Below are 24,188 nucleotides of genomic sequence, written 5' to 3' on the forward strand. Positions count from 1 at the left end.
ATGGATCCTATAGAACACCTTTGGGATATTGTGGAACGCCGACTTCGTGCGAAGCTTCAGCGACCGACATCGATACCTCTCCTCAGCGTAGCACTCCGTGAAGGATGGGCTGTCATTCCCCAAGAAACCTTCCAACACCTGACTGAACGTATGCCTGCGAGTGTGGAAGCTGTCATCAAGGCTAAGCGTGGGTCAACACCATATTGAATTCCAGAATTACCAATTGAGGGCGCCACGTACTTTTAAGTCACTTTCAGCCAGGTGTCCGGATACCTTTGGTCACATAGTGTATGAAACGGAACGAGCATGTGGTAATGATGGTAGGGAAGGCGAATTATGGATTTCGGTTGAGTGGGACAATTTTGCTAAAGTGTGGTTCGTCTGTAAGGGAGAGCACTGGTGTGACCTGTTCTTGAGTGCTGCCTGAGCGCTTGGGATCCGCTGCAGGTCGCATAAAAAAAGACAGGCTGATTTGTTACCGGTAAGTTCGAACAAGACACAGGATTATCTCCTCGAGGAAAACTATTGAGGAAATTTAGGGAACCGTCATTTGAAGCTCACTACAGAACCATTCTACAGCCGCTGACATATTGCGTAAAGACATGATAAATTAGGGCCCATACGGAAGCATGTAGACAGTTGTTTTTTCCTCGTACTTTCTGCGAATGGAACGGGAAAGGAAATAACTAGTAATGGTACACGATACCCTCCATCCTGTGTACGGTGGCTGGCGGAGTATGGAAATAGATGTAGATGGTCGGGGAATAATTATATACAGAAATCCTGAACGATGAATGACACTGTTCTTAGTGGAGTGACAACGCCCGAGAAACTCGTTGTCTGTCAACTTATGAGACATAGAAATTAGTGAATAAACTTAATATTATTAATAACAATTCCGTGTAGATCAAAGTCTAGTACGAGTCTGTCAATTTTACGCCACTTTAGCTTCATTGGGTGTCCATAAATCATCGCAGTAGTACAACCTGGGAAACCGGACCTACAGTTTAACGTGGAATCCGAACCCTGTGTAGTTCCAGGTGACTCTCCACATAACTGAAGGATGAATGCTACTTTAGAGGGAGACTGAAGTATTCGATTCAGCGACCTTTCGATTTCCAGAAACGTGTTTCATCATTATACTATCACACCCGACAGTGAGTCATGAAGTTAATTCATTTTTGCGTTACACGCTAAATTTAATCGTGACTTCTCATTTTGACAGGAGCAGTTATCTGTGAACCTACTTGCTGTTATCTGCGCTCACAGGTATAGCATATAGAAATCAGTAGAAGCAGTTGACAAAATTAATGACATCATCGTTTGTCATTTGTTCATTGATAATATTTATGATGATCGTTTTTTTTCTTGCGTTTGAGATTAAGAAGATATTCACTAGCACAGTGGCTGGATTGCACTGTAGTGAACCTAACGTCGGCACAAAATCATATCACAGCAACAAAAGAATCTGACATGGAACCAATCGTCAAAAGAAGCATAAAGTTCTTCGCATTCAGAAGTCAATTCTTCTTCAAAACTTATCTTCCGTCAGAGGATTCGATGACACACGCAAGGATTCAACCAAAACAGTTTAATTAGCCAAAATGTTACCAAAGTTTTTTTTTTCAGAAGTATGTACAACTTTTGTTCAAAAGAAAGTCACTGTTTAACTTCTCATCGACAAGATAGTAATTAGGATAGTAACGCCAGCTCGGAACTGACAAGGATGGGGAAGGATGTAAGACACAAACTTTTCAAGGGAAATCAGACAAATGCTAAATCTGGACGTCCGGACTGAGACTTGAACCCCACTTCTTTCGCTTGTTAGTCAAGAGCGATACACTCTACACACTACACATACACTACATCACAATTAAAATAATCGCTTATATGATACACAGAATACGCAGTTAACTGAACTTAAGCATCTAAGTTATATTTGGCATACTGTACAGAGAGTTGGAAATTCCGTGTTGCCAATATATTTTCAACCGGTAGTTCTGATTACTTATGTCTCTTGACTGACCTTGTTGTCACTCTGAAGGAGAAGGGGTCATCTAATAATGACAATGTTTGTCGAATCGAGGAGGGAATGTTTTAATAAAAATGCGATCGTGACTGATGAGAAAAGTGAATAAATTTAAAAAGATTAATTTTCAACCATAACGCACTGTTTGAATCCATTCTGCTGCAAATCTTGAGATATATTTGGAAAGAGATGTGGTAAAACCACAATCTTAAATTCACAGATTTTTGACACAATGCTACAGACGTTGTAGAATGTTAGCATAAATAATAATTTTGTCCTCTTCCTTCATTCCAATTTTACCTCTGGGCCCATTGCCTTTGGTTCAGTTATTTATCTGTCTTAGAGAGTTTAAGATTATAATTTTTGCTATTACGATTTTGATAATAATAGAGATATCAAGGCTTTACAAAATAGCAGGCCTGCTCGGTATGGACTTACCGTAAAGATGAGATTCCACACGGTTTGCTTGAATCCTAAGCTATTACCTCGACTAGCGCCAAAGATCTTGCGCTTCCTACGGATCGGAAAAGTCTGGTAGCTTTCGTATGCCGCGGGCCCCTCTAGAGAGAACTTCGACTGCAACATGGATGCACAAAGCGCTGAGTGTCAGAGGAGTGGGACGAGTGTTGTTTTGATAGTATAGAAGCTTTTAAAGAATGACTGGCCTTGTTCTTTTAATTTCACTAGCATTAATCATATTTTCAGTACAGGCCATGATAAAAATCTTAAGAACCTGGTAACTTTTAACGCAATACTCGTTGAAATTTTGAAGGTAGCGGAGATAAAACACACTACGTCACTTTCATAACCTTTAGCTTGTACGAGTAACTGCATTCTCGTTTCTGTACTTAGTGTGGGCTATATTTACAGTAAATAGCAATTACGGGAACGTGAACGTTAAGGAGTTATAAGAACCATATTTTAACAATTTTTTCAATGTATCTTGACATGGAGGAAAGCAATCGAAACTTACAAAAAACCAGTGCGTAGATCTTTTTAACTTCTACAACTTCCTCCTACAACATTTTTTGATTAGAGCTATAATTTTTCACTTATTTAAGGAAACCCTTTTTGCAATTTTGTGATTCTTTTGGTCATGTTCACCATTTTCGATAGAATTTCGTGAAGAAGAAACTAAATTTAAAATTTAATTTCCTGCACGCTCATATTTTTCGTTTCAGGTAATAATTTTTCAAATCTCTTCTCCATAGTGCCTGGAGTAGATGGAAGAGCGACGTCGCCCGCCAGCGCACTGTTGTCAAGGGTGCGGTCGACCAAGATGTCGTCGATACCTCACTAACGACATCGAAAAATGAGAATTAAATGCTACGTTGGCTCTAGCTTGAGACAAGGAATTATTTTTCAGAACTTTTCTATTCATGATAATATGCTATTCCACATTGTCATACCTTGTGAACGTCGGTGGCACATGTTCCGTGTTGCAAGCAAACTGATACAAGCACCACACTGCCGACCAGAAACAGGAAACGCATGGCTTCTGAAACTGAGACATACAGGGTATAAGACAACATATAATAGGATCAGGAGTCACTGCGTACAGAAACGATGATGAATTTCTCCAAGACGACTGATCGGCGTAATTAATAACTCTAAATACTAGTACTGTATTAAAATATTTGTAAATATGGTACATATCAGTCATTGACCTTAACAGTGTTTCTGCATATATTTCTTTTTCAGTTCACTATCCCTTCCAGGAATTACAACCATATGGTTCAAATGGCTCTGAGCACTATGGGACTCAACTGCTGAGGTCAATAGTCCCCTAGAACTTAGAACTAGTTAAACCTAACTAACCTAAGGACATCACAAACATCCATGCCCGAGGCAGGATTCGAACCTGCGACCGTAGTGGGCTTGCGGTTCCAGACTGCAGCGCCTTTAACCGCACGGCCACTTCGGCCGGCTTACAACCATATCTCTATACACTGGAGGTATGAATTAAAAAGCGCCTTTAGCCACAACTTATCGTGTTTTATGAAGTTCACAATGCGTTTCAGACGCAGTTGGTCAATCATCAGGTGTAATTTGTCTGAGTACATGCTTTATTTCTTCCTTTGAATGAGGTGAAATAAGTGTTTCGGTCAGGAAAAGGTTTAATGTTAGGTTATGAATTTCGTTAATCAAAAGCGGAAAATATGTGCGAAATAGTGGGAAAGATGAACTGTGTGAACTTACCACATAAATCAAGAAAAACATTTTTAACGTTTTAGCACAAGAAAACATATTTATCTATCGTCTTCGTACATGTCACTTCATACAAGAAGCACATTTGCTCACACATGTTTGTAAACGTTTCACTGATGTTTTTGGACATGGTGTTGTCAAATATGAATTTATTCTTAGTGCTAAAGATATAACTATTAAACAATTGACATATGCAGGAGTAGAATAGGTCTCTAAAAGTACTGAAATAACTATGGCTTGCGAAATCTGTTTTTTCATTTGACGTAGGTTTTGAATTTTTGTTTTTGTAGAGGTATACCTTCAGTTGTTCTAACATATTTAGGGTCTCACCATTGACTTCGTTATGCAGCACTACCAAATTGTTAGCTAGACTGTTGATGACATGTTTCGTTTCGAACATATGATGTACAATTACTGATTTCACGAAGTGGTTGTGCCTGAAAGCATTTGCGTGTTCTTCAAAACGGGTTTTGAAGTTTCTACCTGTTTTCCCTACATAGTACGCAGGACGATTGGGGCATGATACTTTGTACACTCCGCTGTTGTTGTAAGTTCGCGTATTTGATTTTATGTTATGGACGGGTAAGTTTCCTAACTTATTATTAGTTGAGATGCAACTGTTACTTTTGTTTTCCTGAAAAGTTTAGCGATTTTTTGTGATATGGGTCCGAGGTATGGGATACTGGCGAATATTTTTTGTTTCACAGTGTGGCAATTCGTTGTCTTACTTTTGTATACTTGTCTGTTTAAATTGTCAATGGTTTTGGCTGTGTAGCCATTGCTTATGGCAATGCTCTTTATTGTATCTATCTCATTCTGGAGGGTGTTTTCTTCTAAATCAGGGGAGTGTACTCAGTGTAGCATGGACCCAAATGAAGCATTTTTCTGTGTGGTCGGATGGTATGATGAGTTGTCCAGTGTTAAGTCTGTGTATGTGCGTTTTCGTGTGTGATAGATTTATGTGTTTGTTGGTGGTTAGTGATTTAAGATCCAGGATATTTTTGCTTTTCTTGTCCTCACGTTCTATTGTGAATTTTATGTTTTTGTGGAAAGAATGGAATACTGGTAGTAGTTCGTCGATCTCATCTTTTGTTCCATCAAATAGCAACAAGGTGTCATCAACATATCTCCAATAATATATTACATTACTTTTGAGTGAACTGTTTTCATTAAAGAAAAGAAGTTGATTTGCTTGTGGATTTTCCGTTGCCCATATTCGATAATTCGTTGTATTGACATATCATGTCAGATGGTGCCCACAAAATCTTCCATGGCCAATCATTGTCCACTTCCATGCGAGTAAGAAATTCTAAAGCAAAGGTCTCTCTTGCTGGCAGGTCAACAGGAAGCAACTTGTGCACATGGGTAATGTTGAATGGATAGCATAGAAGGGTGTTTTACGCACAGTGCGCACGGATATGTCCAATGTTCAAGCAATTATCCGTGCACTACAAGTTTGCACACCATCATCCGTCTCCTCCTGCACTGCTGTGGCCACTGCTTCCACTGACGTCTAATCAATTCGTTTCCTTCCCCTACCAGATTCCTCACCAAGACAACCAGTCTTTTCGAATTGTGTTGTTGTTGTTGTGGTCTTCAGTCCTGAGACTGGTTTGATGCAAATCTCCATGCTACTCTATCCTGTACAAGCCTCTTCATCTCCCAGTACCTAGCGCAACCTACATCCTTCTGAATCTGCTTAGTGTATTCATATCTTGGTCTCCCTCTACAATTTTTACCCTCCACGGTGCCCTCCAATGCTAAATTTGTGATCCCTTGATGCCTCAAAACATGTCCTACCAACCGATCCCTTCTTCTAGTCAAGTTGTGCCACAAACTTCTCTTCTCCCCAATCCTACTCAATACCTCCTCATTAGTTACGTGATCTACCCATCTAATCTTCAGCATTCTTCTGTAGCACCGCATTTTGAAAGCTTCTATTCTCTTCTTGTCCAAACTATTTATCCTCCATGTTTCACTTCCACACATGGCTACACTCCATACAAATACTTTCAGAAATGACTTCCTGACACTTAAATCTATATTCGATGTTAACAAATCTCTCTTCTTCAGAAACGCTTTCCTTGCCATTGCAAGTCTACATTTCATATCCTCTCTACTTCGACCATCATCAGTTACTTTGCTCCCCAAATAGCAAAACTCCTTTACTACTTTAAGTGTCTCATTTCCTAACCTAATTCCCTCAGCATGACGCAACTTAATTCAACTACATTCCATTATCCCTGTTTTGCCTATGTTGATGTTCATCTTATATCCCCCTTTCAACACAATCCATTCCGTTCAACTGCTCTTCCAAGTCCTTTGCTGTCTCTGACGGAATTACAATGTCATCGGCGAACCTCAAAGTTTTTATTTCTTCTCCATGGATTTAAATACCTACTCCAAATTTTTCTCTTGTTTCCTTCACTGCTTGCTCAATATGCAGATTGAATAACATCGGGGAGAGACTACAACCCTGTCTCACTCCCTTCCCAACCACTGCTTCCCTTTCATGTCCCTCGACTCTTATAACAGCCATCTGGTTTCTGTACAAATTATAAATAGCCTTTCGCTTCCTGTATTTTACCCCTGCCACCTTCAGAATTTGAAAGAAAGTATTCCAGTCAACACTGTCAAAAGCTTTCTCTAACTCTACAAATGCTAGAAACGTAGGTTTACCTTTCCTTAATCTAGCTTCTAAGATAAGTCATAGGTTCAGTATTGCCTCACGTGTTCCACCATTTCTACGGAATCCAAACTGATCTTCCCCTAGGTCGGCTTCTACTAGTTTTTCCATTCGTCTGTAAAGAATTTGCGTTAGTATTTTGCAGCCACGACTAATTAAACTGATAGTTCGGTAATTTTCACATTTGTCAACATCTGCTTTCTTTGGGATTGGAATTATTATATTCTTCTTGAAGTCTGTGGGTATTTCGCCTGTCTCATACATCTTGCTCACCAGATGGTGGAGTTTTGTCATGACTGGCTCTCCCAAGGCCATCAGTAGTTCTAATGGAATGTTGTCTACTCCCGGGGACTTGTTTCGACTCAGGTCTTTCAGTGCTCTATCAAACTCTTCACGCGGTATCGAATCTCCCATTTCATCTTCGTCTACATCCTCTTCCATTTCCATAATATTGTCCTCAAGTACATCGCCCTTGCATAGACCCTCTATATACTCCTTCCACGTTTCTGCTTTCCCTTCTTTGCTTAGAACTGGGTTTCCATCTGAGCTTTTGATATTCATACAAGTGGTTCTCTCTTCTCCAAAGGTCTCTTTAATTTTCCTGTAGGCAGTATCTATCTTACCCCTAGTGAGATAGGCCTCTACATCCTTACATTTGTCCTCTACCCATGCCTGCTTAGCAATTTTGCGCTTCCTGTCGATCTCATTTTTGAGACGTTTGTATTCCTTTTTGTCTGATTCATTTCCTGCATTTTTATATTTTCTCCTTTCATCAATCAAATTCAGTATTTCTTCTGTCACCCAAGTATTTATACTAGCCCTCGTCTTTTTACCTACTTGATCCTCTGCTCCCTTCACTACTTCATCCCTCAAAGCTACCCATTCTTTTTCTACTGTATTTCTTTCCCCCATTCCTGTCAATTGTTCCCTTATGCTCTCCCTGAAACTCTGTACACCCTCTGGTTTAGTCAGTTTATCCAGGTCTCATCTCCTTAAATTCCCACCTTTTTGCAGTTTCTTCAGTTTTAATCTACACGTCATAACGAATAGATTGTGGTCAGAGTCAACATCTGGCTCTGGAAATGTCTTACAATTTAAAACCTTTTCGAATTACCGAATCATTTTCTCCAGACCCACGGCAGTAATCTGACCAACACCTTTTTTCAAACCCTTCAGTGTCAGGAACTTCTGCTGAGTGACCTGTGCACTGTCATCATTCTTGTAATACAGTTTTGCAAGCAGGCCGCGATCCTGCATTGAGACAGTCATGGCGAACGTTTCAGCCGCCAAAGGAGGAAAAGCCGTGTATCCGGTTTGGTTATACCAACTTCAGGTGTTTTCATTTACCAATTCTGACACATACAGTACCATCTACTGATTAATTTTCACACTACTTTTTTTTTTTTTTGCCATACATTTTCCCCCTTCTCCGATAATATTCCGTTGCAATTTGATGTCATTCTTACCTGTAGTGTTTTTTCTACAGCGTTTTGAAAGTTTATCTTTAATTACAATCATCCTGTATATTAGTACTTTTTGCTTGCAACGTTGAACGAATACGAGTACGATGCCCAAAATCACTTTTGCAGGCTAGTTTAGAATGAACTGTCAGCAGCCTAGAGCGGCTTAATAACACTGCCCCACAGCGGAGTGATGATCGAGACGTACGTGCAAAATCTGGTCACTCGCATTATATCTGCGCGTCCTCAGCCTGCTGAAACTTACCTGCCCTAACCTGGTCTGCAGCAGTTCTGACGCTCTCCTCCAACTGGTGTGGCGTACTTATTCTTTCTTTAACCAAAGAGACCCAGGAAGATGTTCGTACACCGTCAGATAAATAACACGCTCCTCTCGTAAGAAGAATTTATATTGTGTATTCCCTGCTTCCTCTTATTAACTTGGTCCACAGGCAGCAACAACACAAATGCGAAGACACAATAGCCGTGCACCAGAATTCACGAAGTCTGTACTATAACAGCTAAATCTTATGGATAATCTACACTCTTAAATCCACTTTTTCAGTGACTCTCCTCTATCACAATAATACTGCTGCCACATAGGACCCTGAAAATGAAACGCCAGCCTCTTGATATTACTCACACAGTATTGTCCAAAACGATAAAAGCTGACACCCAAAATTGCGACCAAGACTAGTAACGTTGGTGAGTAGTGTGGCGATGTACCATCTGACTTTCGGAGAAATATCATTTAAACAATTTCTAACACTGAATGAGCTGACAAGTACGCCCCGAACTATAGCACAATCAGCGTAATAGCTCATACATGCAAGTTGATGACAAGAGTAATATACAGTGGAATGGATAAAACTGAGCGTATGTTAGGTGACAATCAGTTTGACTATAGGAAGAATAAAGGCACCAGAGAGCAGAGCTGACGGTGCCGTTGACAACTGAAGCTAGACCGAAGATAAGACAAGACACGGATATAGGATTTATCAGCCTGGAAAAAACTTTCGAATGTGTTATTTCCTCGCACTTTTCGAGAGTGGAATAATTGGTAACTATTGTGAAGGTGGTTCGATTAGCCCTCTGTCAGGCATTTAAGTATGATTTGCAGAGTATCCGTGTATATGTAGATCTATATGAAGAAATGCTGCAAGATATTCGAAATTCTGAGGAAAACAGCAGGCAACCATAGGGGGAGACGGGTAGTAAAAAACATTTACAAGAACCGAGAGGGAATAATAAGCATGTAGGACCAAGAACAAAGTGCTCGGACTAAAGAGGATTAAAAAGGGACGTAGTCTTTCTCCCCTACTGTTCAGTCTTTACATAGAAGAAGCAACGATGGAAATTAAAGAAATGCTCAAGAGTGAAATTAAAATTCAAGGTGAAAGGATATCAATGATAAGATTTGCTGATGATGTTGCTATCCACAGTGAAATGGAAGAAGAATTGCATGATGTGCTAAATGGAATGGACAATCTAATGAGTACAGAACATGAAATCAGGGTACATCGTAGATAGACGAAAGTAATGAGAGGTAACAAAAACGAGAACTGCTAGAAACTTAACATCAGAATTGATTGTCACGAAGCAGGTGAGATGAAGCAATTCTGCTACCTTGGAAGCAAAATAAGTGACAGACGGAGCAAGGAGGACATCAAAAGCAGACTAGCATTGGCAAAAAGGGCATTCCTGGCCGAGAGAAGTCTACTATTTCAAACATAGGCCTTAATTTGAGGAAGAAATGTCTGAAATTGTACTTTTGGAGCACAGCATTTAATGGTAGCAAAACAAGGACTGTGGGGAAACCGGAACAGAAGAAAATTGAAGCATCTGACATATTGTGGTACAGAAGAATGTTCAAAAGTATGTGGACTGATAAGGTTAGGAGTGAGGAAGTTCTTTCCAGATTCGGCAAGGAAAGGGGTACATGGGAAACACTAACAAGAAAAGAGACAGAATGATACGGCGCCTGTTAATAAATCAGGGAATAACCTCGATGGTACTAGAGGGAGATCTAGAGGATGAAAGCGGGAGGGGAGGACAGAGATTGGAACACATCCACCAATAATTGAGGAATATGGTTGCAAGAGCTATTCTGAGATGAAAAGGTTGGGAATCAGAATCACGGACGGTTTCAATGATCTGTCCATTTCTAGTTCTGCTCCTCACTTCAGAAGATCGTATAACTTGTGGATACAGGTCTGTGCGTCCATGCAGTGGTTCCCATCGCCAACCGTGCTCCTCTTTCGTCGTTAAGGGCTATTTCCATTTCGCAGTGGGAAAAGAATATCTCTGTCTGGTCCCCAAGATCGTCGGGAGTCTCATTTTGGCTCCCGATAATGGTATGCTTGAGCTCATGAATTTTACTAGAAGTCAGAGCACTCTGTGGTCGCACTAAAATAATTTAGATTTTTACTAAACCCCTACTTTAGTACCTTCCGCCGCGGAAGTCGAACACGCACCAGAACAAATGAACGTGGTCAGCCCATAGAGGGCTCCGCCTCCGCGGCGGCTATTCCGCGCAGCGGCTCTCGCGCAGCGAGGGCGCCACCGCTACGCCACGTGCAGACAGCGGCCATTAGCCGCTCCCTCCGGTTTCGTATATAGGGACCTGATCTGCCCTAGTCCCGTCAGTCTGGTACTCGCTCTGGATTTCGTTTCTATTTCTGCGGTACTGCCTTCTGGTCGTTGCTCGTTGTTGACATATGCCTGGCTCTGGTTCTGACAAGGGAACCTGTCCATCGCACCCCACTCAAATTTAGTTATAAGTTAGCACAGGGGATAGGCCTTGAAAAACTGAGCACGGATCAATCGAGAAAACAGGGAGAAGTTGTGTGGAACTATGAAAAAATAAGCAAAATATACAAACTGAGTAGTCCACGCTCAAGATAAGTAACAACAAGGATAATCTGAGGCGAGGAGCGCCATGGTCCCGTGGTTAGCGTGAGCAGCTGCGGAACAAGAGGTCCGTGGTTCAAGTCTTCCCTCGAGTGAAAAGTTTAATTTCTTTATTTTCGCAAAGTTATGATCCGTCCGTTCGTTCATTGACGTCTCTGTTCACTGTAATAAGTTTAGAGTCTGTTTTGCGACCGCACCGCAAAACCGTGTGATTAGTAGACGAAAGGACGTGCCTCTCCAATGGGAACCGAAAACATATTGCCCACGAAATACATCTCACGTATTTAATGCACTCTCGTCCAAAGTAGCGAACAGTCAACTGCCACCCAGGGAGCCTCGTTAGCAGGAATACTCTCTCATCCGTGCGCTGTAATCGACTGACGTCGTGCGTTTCGATGTTTGTTTAAGTGTAGCGTCCCCATACTACGGCGCAGTTACCTCGCATCGGACGGACAGATAATAATTGCCTGAAAATAAAAAATTAAAATTTTTCACTCGAGGGAAGACTTGAACACAGGACCTCTCATTCCGGATCTGTTGACGCTAACCACGGGACCACAGCGCTCCTGAGCTCTCTTTATCCTTGTTGTCGCTTATCTTTCGCATGGACTACTCAGTTTGTATATTTTGCTTATTTTTTTCATAGTTCCACACAACTTCTTCCCGTTTTCTCGATTGATCTGTGTTCAGTTTTTCAAGGCTTATCCACTGTGCCAACTTGTAACTAAATCTGGGAGGGGTGCGATGGGGAGGTTCCCTTGTGAGTGGATTTACTGTTGGTGTTTGGTGTTGTGGGTTCCACAAGCCTCCGTTGTTTATCTCTTCCTTGTTGTGTCGGTCATAGTCGGTCGTCGTCGGTTGTTGTCAGTTGTCGTTGGTCTGTCGCCCGACTCGTCCTGTGTTTACCCGGTGGTGCGTGCCCCACCACCGGCGGCTTCCCCGCCTGGCGGCTCAGATCCGCAGCCCAAGGCGTTCCCGCAGTTGGTTTTGGTTACTACACCTGCGTTCAGTTTTAGAATCACTCCAGGTCTCGCTATATAAAGATTATTAATTTTCCTATTTGGACTGAGAAAGCACAGGCATTGTTCTTTGCTCATCATGGAAGCGTCATAATGAATCCCAATAATGTTACAACAAGATAAGTAGCAATATACGAATTTCTAACTCATATATTCGAGAAGGAAACAATAACGAAAGTCATATCGACGGCGGAGATATTGGCCGATTATTAATAATATCATACTGAAGTGGAATAGAAAGACTATTTGTTTTCTACATGCGGCAAACGTAAATGAATTGGAGATACCTGTGGGTGTTCCGAAAACCTGTACAAGAATATCAACATCTCTTCTGAGCGAAAGAAAGCTGCATTCGTTAGCTAAAGACAAAGAAGCTCGAAAAGCCTATGTGAAGTTCTGAAAAAAAGAGAAGACATATGCTATCAATATCTAAAAGGCAGCTCATTTGTACGAAATAGGAGGAATTCATTGTGACAAAGCGCTGAGTAATCTGAGCTTAAGGAACCAAGAGGCCTCCACAAGATTCCTTCGGAATTCATGGAATTCATGGGAGAGATTTTTGCTTTAAAGTAGTTTGGCATGTCTTTCATTTTAAGACATAATGTTTATCTGTGACACCAGGAAACTGTCTTAAATAATATGATGCCATTCTTCACTTTGGGTTTGAAACTAATGGCTATGACTCTTCACATTTTCTTTTTCAAGCTAATGACAAACAGTGAAACGCAAAGCATAACCAGGTTGTGCGATGGACTGAGCTCATAGTCTCGTAGATGTGCTGTTATGATAACGCCACGTAAATGGAAGTAGTAACTCTAAAGTTTATTCCAGTCAATTCACACAAAATTCTTCATTAGTGCACTAACTACATCATCGCAATATAATTACTCTTATGAACTTGGGATGAAAAGTTAGGCACAATTTGAAAATAACAACATTCGTAAAGAAAAGGCTATGCAAGAACCATATTTGAGTTGCACAGATGCGATATCAATAGCAGCCACTCTGCAGTGTGATGTATTTGGTTGGTTGCTGGGTAGACAGTAGACTCATTTCCGCGAGGGGCCAGCGATGTGTCGCCGAGCGGCGATATGTGGACGTGCATGGCATACATGACTGGATTTGGCTTGCTGGAGGCAAAGTGTACTGTTTGGGGTTTGATGTTGCCGTGGACATGTTTACCCGCCCGGCAGGCTTATCACAGGGGCAGAAGCAACAACCTGGCGTGAGGACTGTTGGAGCTGAGACGCCTGTCTGAATCTGTGCCACTACTCACTCAACCATTTGACGGACGGGAATGTGGCCTGGAATTCCTTGTCATCTGAAAACTGTTGGAATCTTCTTGGTGAGTATCTACCTCCGTCATTGGGCAGCGACTTTGAAAGGGTCCTGTAGCCCCTTGCATTATCATTTTATTTGCTTTCCAGTGATACAGAACTCTCTGACACGCGTGAGTGAATGAATGTGGGTGTGTTTCATTTTGCTACACGGTGGTTCAGTCTGCTGCAGAGAATCAGCAGTAGTCGTACAGAATGGCCAACTCTTGTATTTTTCAGGTAGGCAAAGAGGTTTTCTCCCGTTGTGTGAAAGTTACCGGTGTTAGGTTTGTGGCGGAAGCCTCATCTCTGGGTTTTCCTGGCCATTGGGTCACGTAGGAGACGTTGGAGTGTATGTGACCGTCCGTCTGCTTCCCGCTCGCCGAGGGTCTGCAGCCGAAGTCTCTTCGAAGAAGGGTGAATTGATATAACCGCGTGGCGCATTGTCTCATAGTGAGAGGGGAGCTTTGGCCACGGTACGCAGAAATTGTGTCTCCGTGAACCATGGGGCACACGAGTCTGTTGTGAATTGTATAGCGTTTCACAAGCAATTGTACTTAGCTAACAGGCAGCAGCAGTTATGTAGATGCCTTACATCAATGTTTTAAGGAATAAATAATTTTACCTCCAATCTTATCCATCTTATCGGCTCAGATCGTTGTTGCAGAAGCAACGAAAAAAGCATGCCAAATTTAAAGGAACGCAAAATCCCCAAGAATGGCAAAGTATTACAGAAGTTCGATACATAACGAGTACTTCAATGCGAGATGCTTTTAGTAATTTCCACAACGAAACTCTGTCTCGAAATCTGGCAGAAAAACCAAAGAGATGCTGGTCATACATAAAGAACACCAGTGGCATGACGCAATCAATACCTTCACTGCGCGATAACAACGGTGAAGTCACTGACGACAGTGCCACTAAGGCAGAGTTATTGAACACGGTTTTCTGAAACTCCTTCACCAAAGAAGACGAAGTAAATATTCCCGATTTCCAAACAAGAACAACTGCGAAGATGAGAAACATGGAAATAGATATCCTCGTTGTCGCAAAGCAGCTTAAATGACTTAACAAAAGCAAGGCCTCCGATCCAAATTGTATACCATTCAGGTTCCTCTCAGAGTATGCTGATAAAATAGCTCCATATTTTCCAATTATATACAACCACTCGCTCACAGAAATATCCGTACCTAAAGACTGGAAAATTGCCCAAGTCCGACCAATACCCAAAAACGGAAGTAGAAGTAATCCGCTGAATTACAGGCCTATATCACTAACGTCGATTTGCAGTAGGGTTTTGGAAAATATACTGTATTCGAACATTATGTAGTTCCTCGAAGAAAACATTCTCAACGTATTGTCCCGCACTACATTCGTAGTGCCCCCGCCCATTATACTCATTACTCGCGGCGCGTTGCCGATTCCCGTAATTGTTCGGGCACTGTTTCTGCATGCGCGAAGAAGATGGTCAAGTGGCCGGTGAGCCTTAACTATATATATACTAAGATATATATATATATATATATATATATATATATATATATATACTAAGATACTAGATATATATACTATAGATATATATATACTAAGATTCGCGCATGTCCGAAAGAACAGATACCATCTTAATAAGTATATAGTTAAGCCTCACCGGCCACTTGACCATGTTCTTCTGTGCGAATGCACAAACAGTGCCAGAACTCTTACGGGAATCGGCAACGCGCCACGAGTAATGAGTATAATGGGCGGGGGCATTACGAATGGAGTGCGAGACAATACGTTGAGAATGTGGGTTTTCGCGGGAGGCGTGCCAGAGATAAATCCCTGCAGTCGCGCTATCCTCTGTATCCTCGGTGGCTCAGATGCCGGCACGGTAGCTCAGCGTGTTCGGTCAGAGGGTAATGTGCCCTCTGTAATAAAAAAACTGAGTTAACCGATCAACAACGAACTTAAATGGATGTCTTACGACGTCCGCCCCGAGCAGATGCAACGAACTAAAGCGAACAAAATGAAAATTAAAAAAAAAGATGGATAGAGCGTCTGCATTCAAGCAGGAGATCCCGGGTTCGAGTCCCGGTCAGGTCACACATTTTCATCTGTCCCCGTTGACGTATGTCAACGCCTGTAAGCCGCTGAGGTTGTTCATTTCATTGTAACGTCTTAGGAAGTTAGAGGATTCAACCTTATGGATCTCAGTTACCTTATCTTACAGTTGTATTAACTAGGCTCCCCATTTCCTCTCACAAGGGAACCTCCCCATCGCACCCCCCTCAGATTTAGTTATAAGTTGGCACAGTGGATAGGCCTTGAAAAACTGAACACAGATCAATGGCGAAAACAGGAAGAAGTCGTGTGGAACTATGAAAAAAATTAGTAAAATATACAAACTGAGTAGTCCATGCGCAAGACAGGCAACATCAAGGAGATTATGAGCTCAGGAGCACCGTGGTCCTGTGGTTAGCGTGAGCAGCTGCGGAGTGAGAGGTCCTTGGTACAAGTCTTCCCTCGACTAAAAATTTTACTTTCTTTATTTTCGCAAAGTTATGATCTGTCCGTTCGTTCATTGACGTCTCTGTTCACAGTAATAAGTTTAGTGTCTGTGTTTTCCGACCGCACCGCAAAACCGTGCGATTAGTAGATGAAAGGATGTGCCTCTCCAATAACCGAAAACATTTGATCGCAAGGTCATAGGTCAACCGATTCCTCCACAGGAAAACACGTCTGGTATATTCTATACAACACTGGTGACGGCATGTGCATCACATGACAGGAAAATGTTGTCGACCCACCAAACTTGTACACTTGGCGAATGGGTAGAAAGATTCTTGTACCTTGCCCGATTTAGGTTTTCTTGTGGATGTGATAATCACTCCCAAAAAAGTGATGAAAACATAAGAGTTTGTCACATATACTGAAAATATAAAATTAATCTTTTCACTAGAGGGAAGACTTGAACCTGGGACCTCTCGTTCCGTAGCTGCTCTCGCTTACCACGGGACCACGGCGCTCCTTGAGTCCCATTGTCCTTGATGTTGCCTATCTTCACGTGGACTACTCAGTTTGTATATTTTACTAATTTTTTTCATAGTTTCACACAACTTCTTCCTCTTTTCTCGATTCATTTGTGTTCAGTTTTTAAAGGCCTATCCACTGTACCAACTTATAACTAAATCTGAGGGGGGTGCGATGGGGAGGTTCCCTTCTCAGTTTGCTGAATATCGTTACTGCGCCTTTAACAAAGTTTTCGAAGTGCTACAATTGGTGTCTACTTTCACAATATGTTTTACAGTAGTCAAATGCGTTATTCACTGTTATTCCATGTTAAGAGGGCACTCTGTGTGTTTCTTAACCCGGTAGATAATTTATATTCATTATTTGCGTAATTCTCAGCGTTCTGTTCAAATTTACGACAAACTTTAGATTGTGGACGCTACTTAAAACAAAGAAAAAATGCATTCAGTGCTAGTCGTCTCGCGTCTTTAGCTAAAACCAAAATCTCCATTTGCTTGGCTATTGTGACAGGGCTGTGCGCCAGGAGTTAACTGAGGTAAAATTAATCGTTCCTCTAAATTAGCGTAAGTAGCTACATGAAATATAAAATCGAATATCGATTATAGCAATATATCAGCAGCGCATGGAGCACTAATCAGGGATGTAGTATGTGGTGTCACCGCCAGACACCACACTTGCTAGGTGGTAGCTTTAAATCGGCCGCGGTCCATTAGTACATGTCGGACCCGCGTGTCGCCACTGTGTGATTGCAGACCGAGCGTCACCACAAGGCAGGTCTCGAGATACGGAATAGCACTCGCCCCAGTTGTACGGACGACTTTGCTAGCGACTACACTGACGAAGCCTCGCTCCTTTGCCGAGCAGATAGTTAGAATATCCTTCAGCTAAGTCCATGGCTACGACCTAGCAAGGCGCCATTAGCCTTTCATAGCAATTGATACTTATCGTATAAAGCATGTCTCATCAAGAACGATGTATACAACAAGGATGGATTAAAGTTAAGTATTCCAAAAGCTACGTATTTTTTTTTTTTTATAGCATTCATTACGTATCCTGTTTCAGACCTCACGCCATCCTTCGTGTGTTTATAGCGTGCATTGCGGTCCCCTCAAATCACACTGTGTCGGCAATTCTGTCGACACATCATAGTAGCCTTATCATAACATATAACTGACTGCCAATGCACTTGACGTAACATTATGCCCGACGAAATACAATCACTTCACTCAGAGAATAGTAGGTGATGATATTTATTTCGTACACTATAACTTATGCTCGCATGTTCTTAAAAACTATTTTCTTCAATTTCGCCGAAAGAGTTTCAAGGGCGAAAAATGGCTCTGAGCACTATGGGACTTAATATCTGTGGCCATCAGTCCCCTAGAACTTAGAACTACTTAAACCTAACTAAACTAAGGACATCACACACATCCATGCCCGAGGCAGGATTTGAACCCGCGACTGTAGCGGTCACGTGGTTCCAGACTGAAGTGCCTAGAACCGCACGGCCACACCGGCCGGCTTCAAGGGCGACAGGAGAAGACTAAATACATTTATTAGCAGTAATTCGTTAGACCGAACTTTGCGAAAATCCTTAGAGAAATCGTAGAATTCGTGATTTTATTTTAACCTTACGCTTTCCTTGAAAGCAGAGGGCATTGATTGAAGATTTTTTTAAATTCACATACATTTGATAAAATAATACTTTTTGAATCATGCTGGTGAGGTGAAGTATTTTATTCCCCTTTAGATTACGTAGAAAACCATTTTTACCGAGTCTTGTGCGATAGTGACGTTAACGAGAGACAATCACACAATTCAATGATTAATTAACAGTTTAGTTTTACTAGTAAGTTTTTAAGATTTCGGAAAACGAAAATCCACAGGTAACTTGTTTCTAGAAAATTAATATGATAAGAATAATTTTGAGAAGTTACGTTATCCTTCAATTTGACAACGAATATGATTCACTCATCAATCACCAGGCCATTTTCAAGCAAATGTAAGTTTGTTAACACGAAATAAAGAAGCGTTGCCTGTAAAATAAGTTCCATAATTGCCAACATCACGTATTTTAAAATATATTATGGATGTTTCCTTTTACTGCATCTAGGGTACTCCAGTTTCTTATGAATATGAGAATACCGTGTTTACAAAGAGCAGTAACATACTCTATAATGTTAAGTCAAAGTTATTACAGGCTTGGAAGATTGTTCATAAGGGATGCATAATGAATTACGAATTGGATACACGATGAATGATGAATGAGGTACATGATCAATGTTCGCTCGCTTAATGAGATGTATGATGAATTTTCGCTCACTTCAAAGTCATAAAAAGTTTGACTGTTTTTGGCGCTATTACTTTTGTGATGTAAACGTTGGGAAATACACACAAAGAATCGGGAAAAAAATCAAGACGAATTTCTACTTACGGTTGCAGAAAGCAAAAATATACGGAGTAAAGTTTATAAAGATACACAAATTACGTTGCCTAGAGGAATTACATAGCATTATTAGTCCTTTTAAGCACTTGTTGGGCCAGCAACAAACACCATTGGTCAATTTACTACTTTGAATAAGTGAGTGAAAATGCATCACCTGGCGTTGAAATTTGTTCGTCGTTTCGAGACCAGTTCGAATTAACGAAAGAAAGATACAAATTCAAGGAAGAACTGCACGATTCGTCACATTTCTAACAAACCGCGCGAGATCATCACAGAAATTTTTAACATAATGGTGTCAAACTTTCGTGAGCTTAAGTTCAGTTTCTTGTTGATAACAAAACATATCGTGAAATGACAAATAAAGTAAATATAGAGAAATATCAATCTGCGTAGAGGGGAAAAAATATGAAAGATAAATTAGGCAGTTGAAAGTAAGAAAGACTCGGAAACCCACTTGAATGGAATTGACAGCATACATTTGCTTAGAATGTACTTTAAGAATAGGCAAAACTGAGGGAATGGTGAACTTAAGTACAGGAAAGTAAAACAGAGGTCTGCTCGTCATAAAAGTCTCGTATGATAGAGCAGTGGAGAGCGAGAAAGAATCCACTATTTAGGCTGTAGTGTTATACCGAACAGTCCAATCAAGTATTATGCCATAAGCTGCATGGCAGTCGTGAAGCAAGACCTCGGAACCAAGCCGTTATTGAATTAAGTACTGATGCAGAATTAAGAAAGAATTTGGTGAAGCGCAAGACTCGAGAACATACGTGTACGCAACAAAAATGGTTCAAATGGCTCTAATCAATATGGGACTTAACATCTGAGGTCATCAGTCCCCTAGAACTTAGAACTAATTAAACCTAAGGACATACAATCATCCATGCCCGAGGTAGGATTCGAACCTGCGACCGTAGCAGCAGCGCGGTCCCAGACTGAAGCACCTAGAACCGCTCGGCCACAACTGCCGGCCTTGTACGCAACAATAGCGTGGGTTATGAGAAATTCAAGTAAGAATAAACAATGATATAATAAATTCCAACAAAATATGTTAAAAATAAGTGTTTATGGTGAGATGTGAAAGTTTAAAATGGTTAAAATGGCTCTGAGCACTATGGGACCTAACTTCTGAGTTCATCAGTCCCCTAGAACTTAGAACTACTTAGACCTAACCAACCTAAGGACATCACACATATCCATGCCCGAGGCAGGATTCGAACCTGCGACCGTAGTGGTCGCACGGTTCCTGACTGTAGCGCGTAGAACCACTCGGCCACCCGGCCGGCCAGATATGAGAGGAAATGGGCTGGAAAGAATACACGAAGATCAGTTTTATTCGCTCCCAGCTCGACCCATCGTGGAGAATTTAAATAATAATCAAGGGAAAAAAAGCTATAGTTGCCGTCTGTGGCTCACTCGGAAGGTGGTCGAAAGATACATGGCCGGAGTATCAGTCGTTGGTAGGAGTAATACAGTGGAGAAAATATGAAGAGGAGGAAGACGGTGATGTGCTAAACAGATTTTGCAAATGTTCAATGTAGTATTGTTCGTTAAATACTGTACACCGCATGCATATTGATGATTCAGATTTAGATTTAGTAGGTCTAAATGGTAGTGTACAATGTTTGCCAAATATCCTCATTAGCTGTTAGAGTTGAAGGCAGCGTCGAACTGGCAGCCACACTTTTTTTTAACCATATTGTTTCACTCTCGCAATATGAAGGTAAAGACCAATAAAACTTTATTTCACTAATTCACGCACTGGCTTGATTTTTCCGCTCCATACCTCAAAACTAAAGTAATACTTATCGCCGCTACATACTTAGGTACGTATACATTCAAACTGATCAAATGGTCAGGACGCTATTGTTTTCACGAAGTGGGAGGAGAGAGGTGCTCAATGTTCCACGCAGAAACATCGGCAAGCAGGGCAGTTGCCTGCCGCTTCAGGCGCAGGCTTGTACCAGGTTCTCTCGAAATTTACTGCAGGTCACGCCACGAAGAAAAATGCGAATAACAAACTTATAAAGTTTAGATCGCCGGATAGAAGAAAATTTCGTTACACACTGTATAGTACGATGCTACAGAGAATCACCAGTCAAAGAGTCGGATTTACTTTGCGCTTACGGCTGGAAGCTGGAAACCCAACACTGAAACATTAGACGGGAGATAACTTACGTATCTAAATTAGAAGTACGAATATAAACAGAAATTTTCAAAAATCGTAAATATTGTCCACCAAGCTTTTTTTATTAATCAACATCGTTTATTGTCATCTGGTTATGTATTTTAAAACACCTTTTAAATAAGTGTAACATTTGGCAGAAAAGCGGTTTTACTCGCTGCCAACTCGCTCCTTCGTGGAGAATAATAATCAGGGAAAAAAAACCTATAGTTGCAATTTGTGGCTCACTCGGAAGGTGGTCGAAGGTGCATAGCCGAAGTATCAGGTTAAGTAAAAGCGTTTCTGTGGTTGGAAGTCCGAAATTTTATGCATCATACTCAGCACTGAGCTGAGAGGCATTCACTAGAGATCCCCCTGACTGCCAGTGCTTTATCTGCCCATGCCGCACGCAAGTGGATGAGTGAATATTGGCCATCCGTCACTCCTGCTGGCTGAGTAGTACGTCATTCACTCCCCGTCGCGTCAAAGAGCAGTTCTCATTATACTGCATCACACTGTATCTTCACAAATTTTCTGCTTCTGCTTTAACAATTTGAAAATATAAATTTTCAGATACACTTCAATAAATATCAGAGGCATAGGCACATAATTTAGAATGTAATAATTCGTCCATTCACCGTCAGTAAAAATCAATTTAGTTGTTTTGCAAATAAACTTCTTCATGGTCCTCACTTGCCAGATTTATTCACTGTGATACATAAAACTACTCTAAAGACTCGCTAGCCGAACTTATCTAGTGAAAAGAACGTTAAACAGGATCGCAGAAACAGCTCTAATTGTGCGAAGTTTCGCTTGACGACTCACTTGTTTGGTGCGAGGGTAGTTAATCAGTTAGTTAGTTAATTATTTTCATGTTCCATGGAAAATTCTGGACGATAAATCTAATCACGTGGGAAGAGACATTTTAATTTAAAAAAAAATATTCAGATTTGAGTTAGTAATTCCTGTCCACTATCTTTTACACATTGCTGTAATAGGAATTCTTCTATGGACTAGGAGGAGTTATGCAAGAGAAAATTTTTCAGTTTGTTTTCAAATTTTACTTTACTGTCTATCAGACATTTTATATTATTCGGTAAGTTACTAAACATTGTAGTTGCAGTATTGTGCGCCCCTCGTTGAGCTAAAGGCCAACTTAACGTGCAGTAAAGTATGAATTTTTTCCTTCTAGTTTCGTCTCTATGTACATCATATTTCCTTTTGAATTGCTGTGGATTATTGACTTCTCAAGAGGGAATAAATATAATGTGAATCAGTGGTCAGAGTGCCCGGCTCCTTAAAAAAGGAATCCACGAGATTATCGTGGTTCAGCACCCCATATTGTACTTAAAGCACGTTTTTGAACAATGAAAACTTTCTTTCTTAAGGACAAATTACCCCAGAACATCATTACATAACATTATTGAATGAAAATGCACAAAATATATCAGCTAAGTGATTTGTCTTTCTCCATGCTTTGCAATGATTCTAAGTGCAAAAGGGGCTGAACTAAGTTATTTTGGAGTTCGAAAATGTACTTTTTCCAGTTTAAATTTTAATCAATACGAATTTTGAAGATTCCACAATATTTATTATTTCCTCACTGTGTGTTACACGTATCATTGGGGTATTACACTTGGGTGTGCAGAACTGCATATATTGTGTCTTTTTAAAACTGAAGGTGAGACCAACCGCAGAAAACCTGTCAGTGATAATTTTAAGAGCACTGTATTCCGTTTCTTCTGTATGCTTCTAATGATTCCATTACTAGTGTCATTTGCAGAAAGAACTAATACTTCTTGTTGAATATTAGACGGAAGATGGTTTACATATATAAGAAACAATAGTGGACATAAGATTGAGCCTTGGGAATCCCATACTGATTTCTCCCCAGTAGAAATAAGGTCCCCAGGCTATATTGGTTGAATCGCGAAGTATAAATTCTACATTTTTTTCATTAGACACAACATTATCCGCTGTTTGGCTGTATCATCAATCCCAAAAACTTAAATTTATCTATCAGAAAACTGTGATTCATACGGTCAAATACCTTACATAGATACAGAGAAAACACAAAGCAGTGTTCTTTTATTATTGAATGCTTACAAAATTTTGTAAGTGAACGAGTAAATAGCATTCTGAATAGAGCAAGCCTTTTGAAATCCAGACTGCTATTTGCTGAGGACAGTATTGGTGCTCAGGTGAGATACTATTCTAGACTGCATCAGCTTCTCAAAAATTTTGTGAAATGGCGTCATTAGTGAAACAGGTCGTTTATTTACATGTAGGCGTGTTTTATTAAGCATCTAAAACAAGGAGCTATGTATAAGATATTGTGCTGCAAGTTCGTAATATATAAATAAAACAACGCAGTTCGTAATACAGAAAACGTCGTTCTATAAAGTAGATTAACGACGAACATGTTTCTTCAGAAGTCCCACAAAATACACCTAGTTTTATCTTAATAACCTATTTTTCCAGTATTGCACAATTATGGAGACAATATCCTAACAGTATTACTACCTTCAACTGAAAATTGCTAACGATCAATGCTCCTCTCTGAAAACAAGAGCGCCTGTTCAAGGGTGCGGCAGGGCCGCGCAGTCTTACCTCTGGAGTTCGTGTTGCAAATCGGCACGGAGCCTCTTCACTCTGCACACAGGAGGGAATTCGCACTGGCGAGCCTGCCACAATCGCTTCGGACACAGTGACCGCGACCGCAGAGACACCTGGTCGGAGGGTCACCAAACGCACCGGCCAGTAGCGCAAGCCGGCCACACATTCCTTAACGTCGCTGAAAGTGGTGCTTCCCGACATTCCACTATGTAAGCAATACCATAGGATACTTCAGCTAATGCTTTAGGCAGTGTTGACTGCAATTCAATACGGTATTTCAAATTTTGAAGCTACAAGGATGAAACACTGAAGATGAATTGCTATCCAC

General features: G+C 40.9%; 1 protein-coding gene across 1 annotated transcript in view; it reads right to left on the reverse strand.

Annotated features, from left to right (window-relative positions):
- LOC126474389 (uncharacterized) overlaps positions 1-23,899 on the reverse strand; it is a 55,171-nt gene extending 31,272 nt beyond the window's left edge. The window contains exons 1-2 of the mRNA XM_050101857.1: positions 23,855-23,899; positions 3,439-3,533 (exon numbers count right to left, since the gene is read on the reverse strand). Coding sequence (XP_049957814.1) covers positions 3,439-3,522 — 84 coding nt within the window. The 5' untranslated portion in view covers positions 3,523-3,533; positions 23,855-23,899. The remainder of the gene's footprint in view (positions 1-3,438; positions 3,534-23,854) is intronic.
- Between the last annotated feature and the right edge of the window lie 289 nt (positions 23,900-24,188).

This window comes from Schistocerca serialis, chromosome 4 (assembly GCF_023864345.2).
Source record: "Schistocerca serialis cubense isolate TAMUIC-IGC-003099 chromosome 4, iqSchSeri2.2, whole genome shotgun sequence".
NCBI classification, from domain to species: Eukaryota; Metazoa; Arthropoda; class Insecta; order Orthoptera; family Acrididae; genus Schistocerca; species Schistocerca serialis.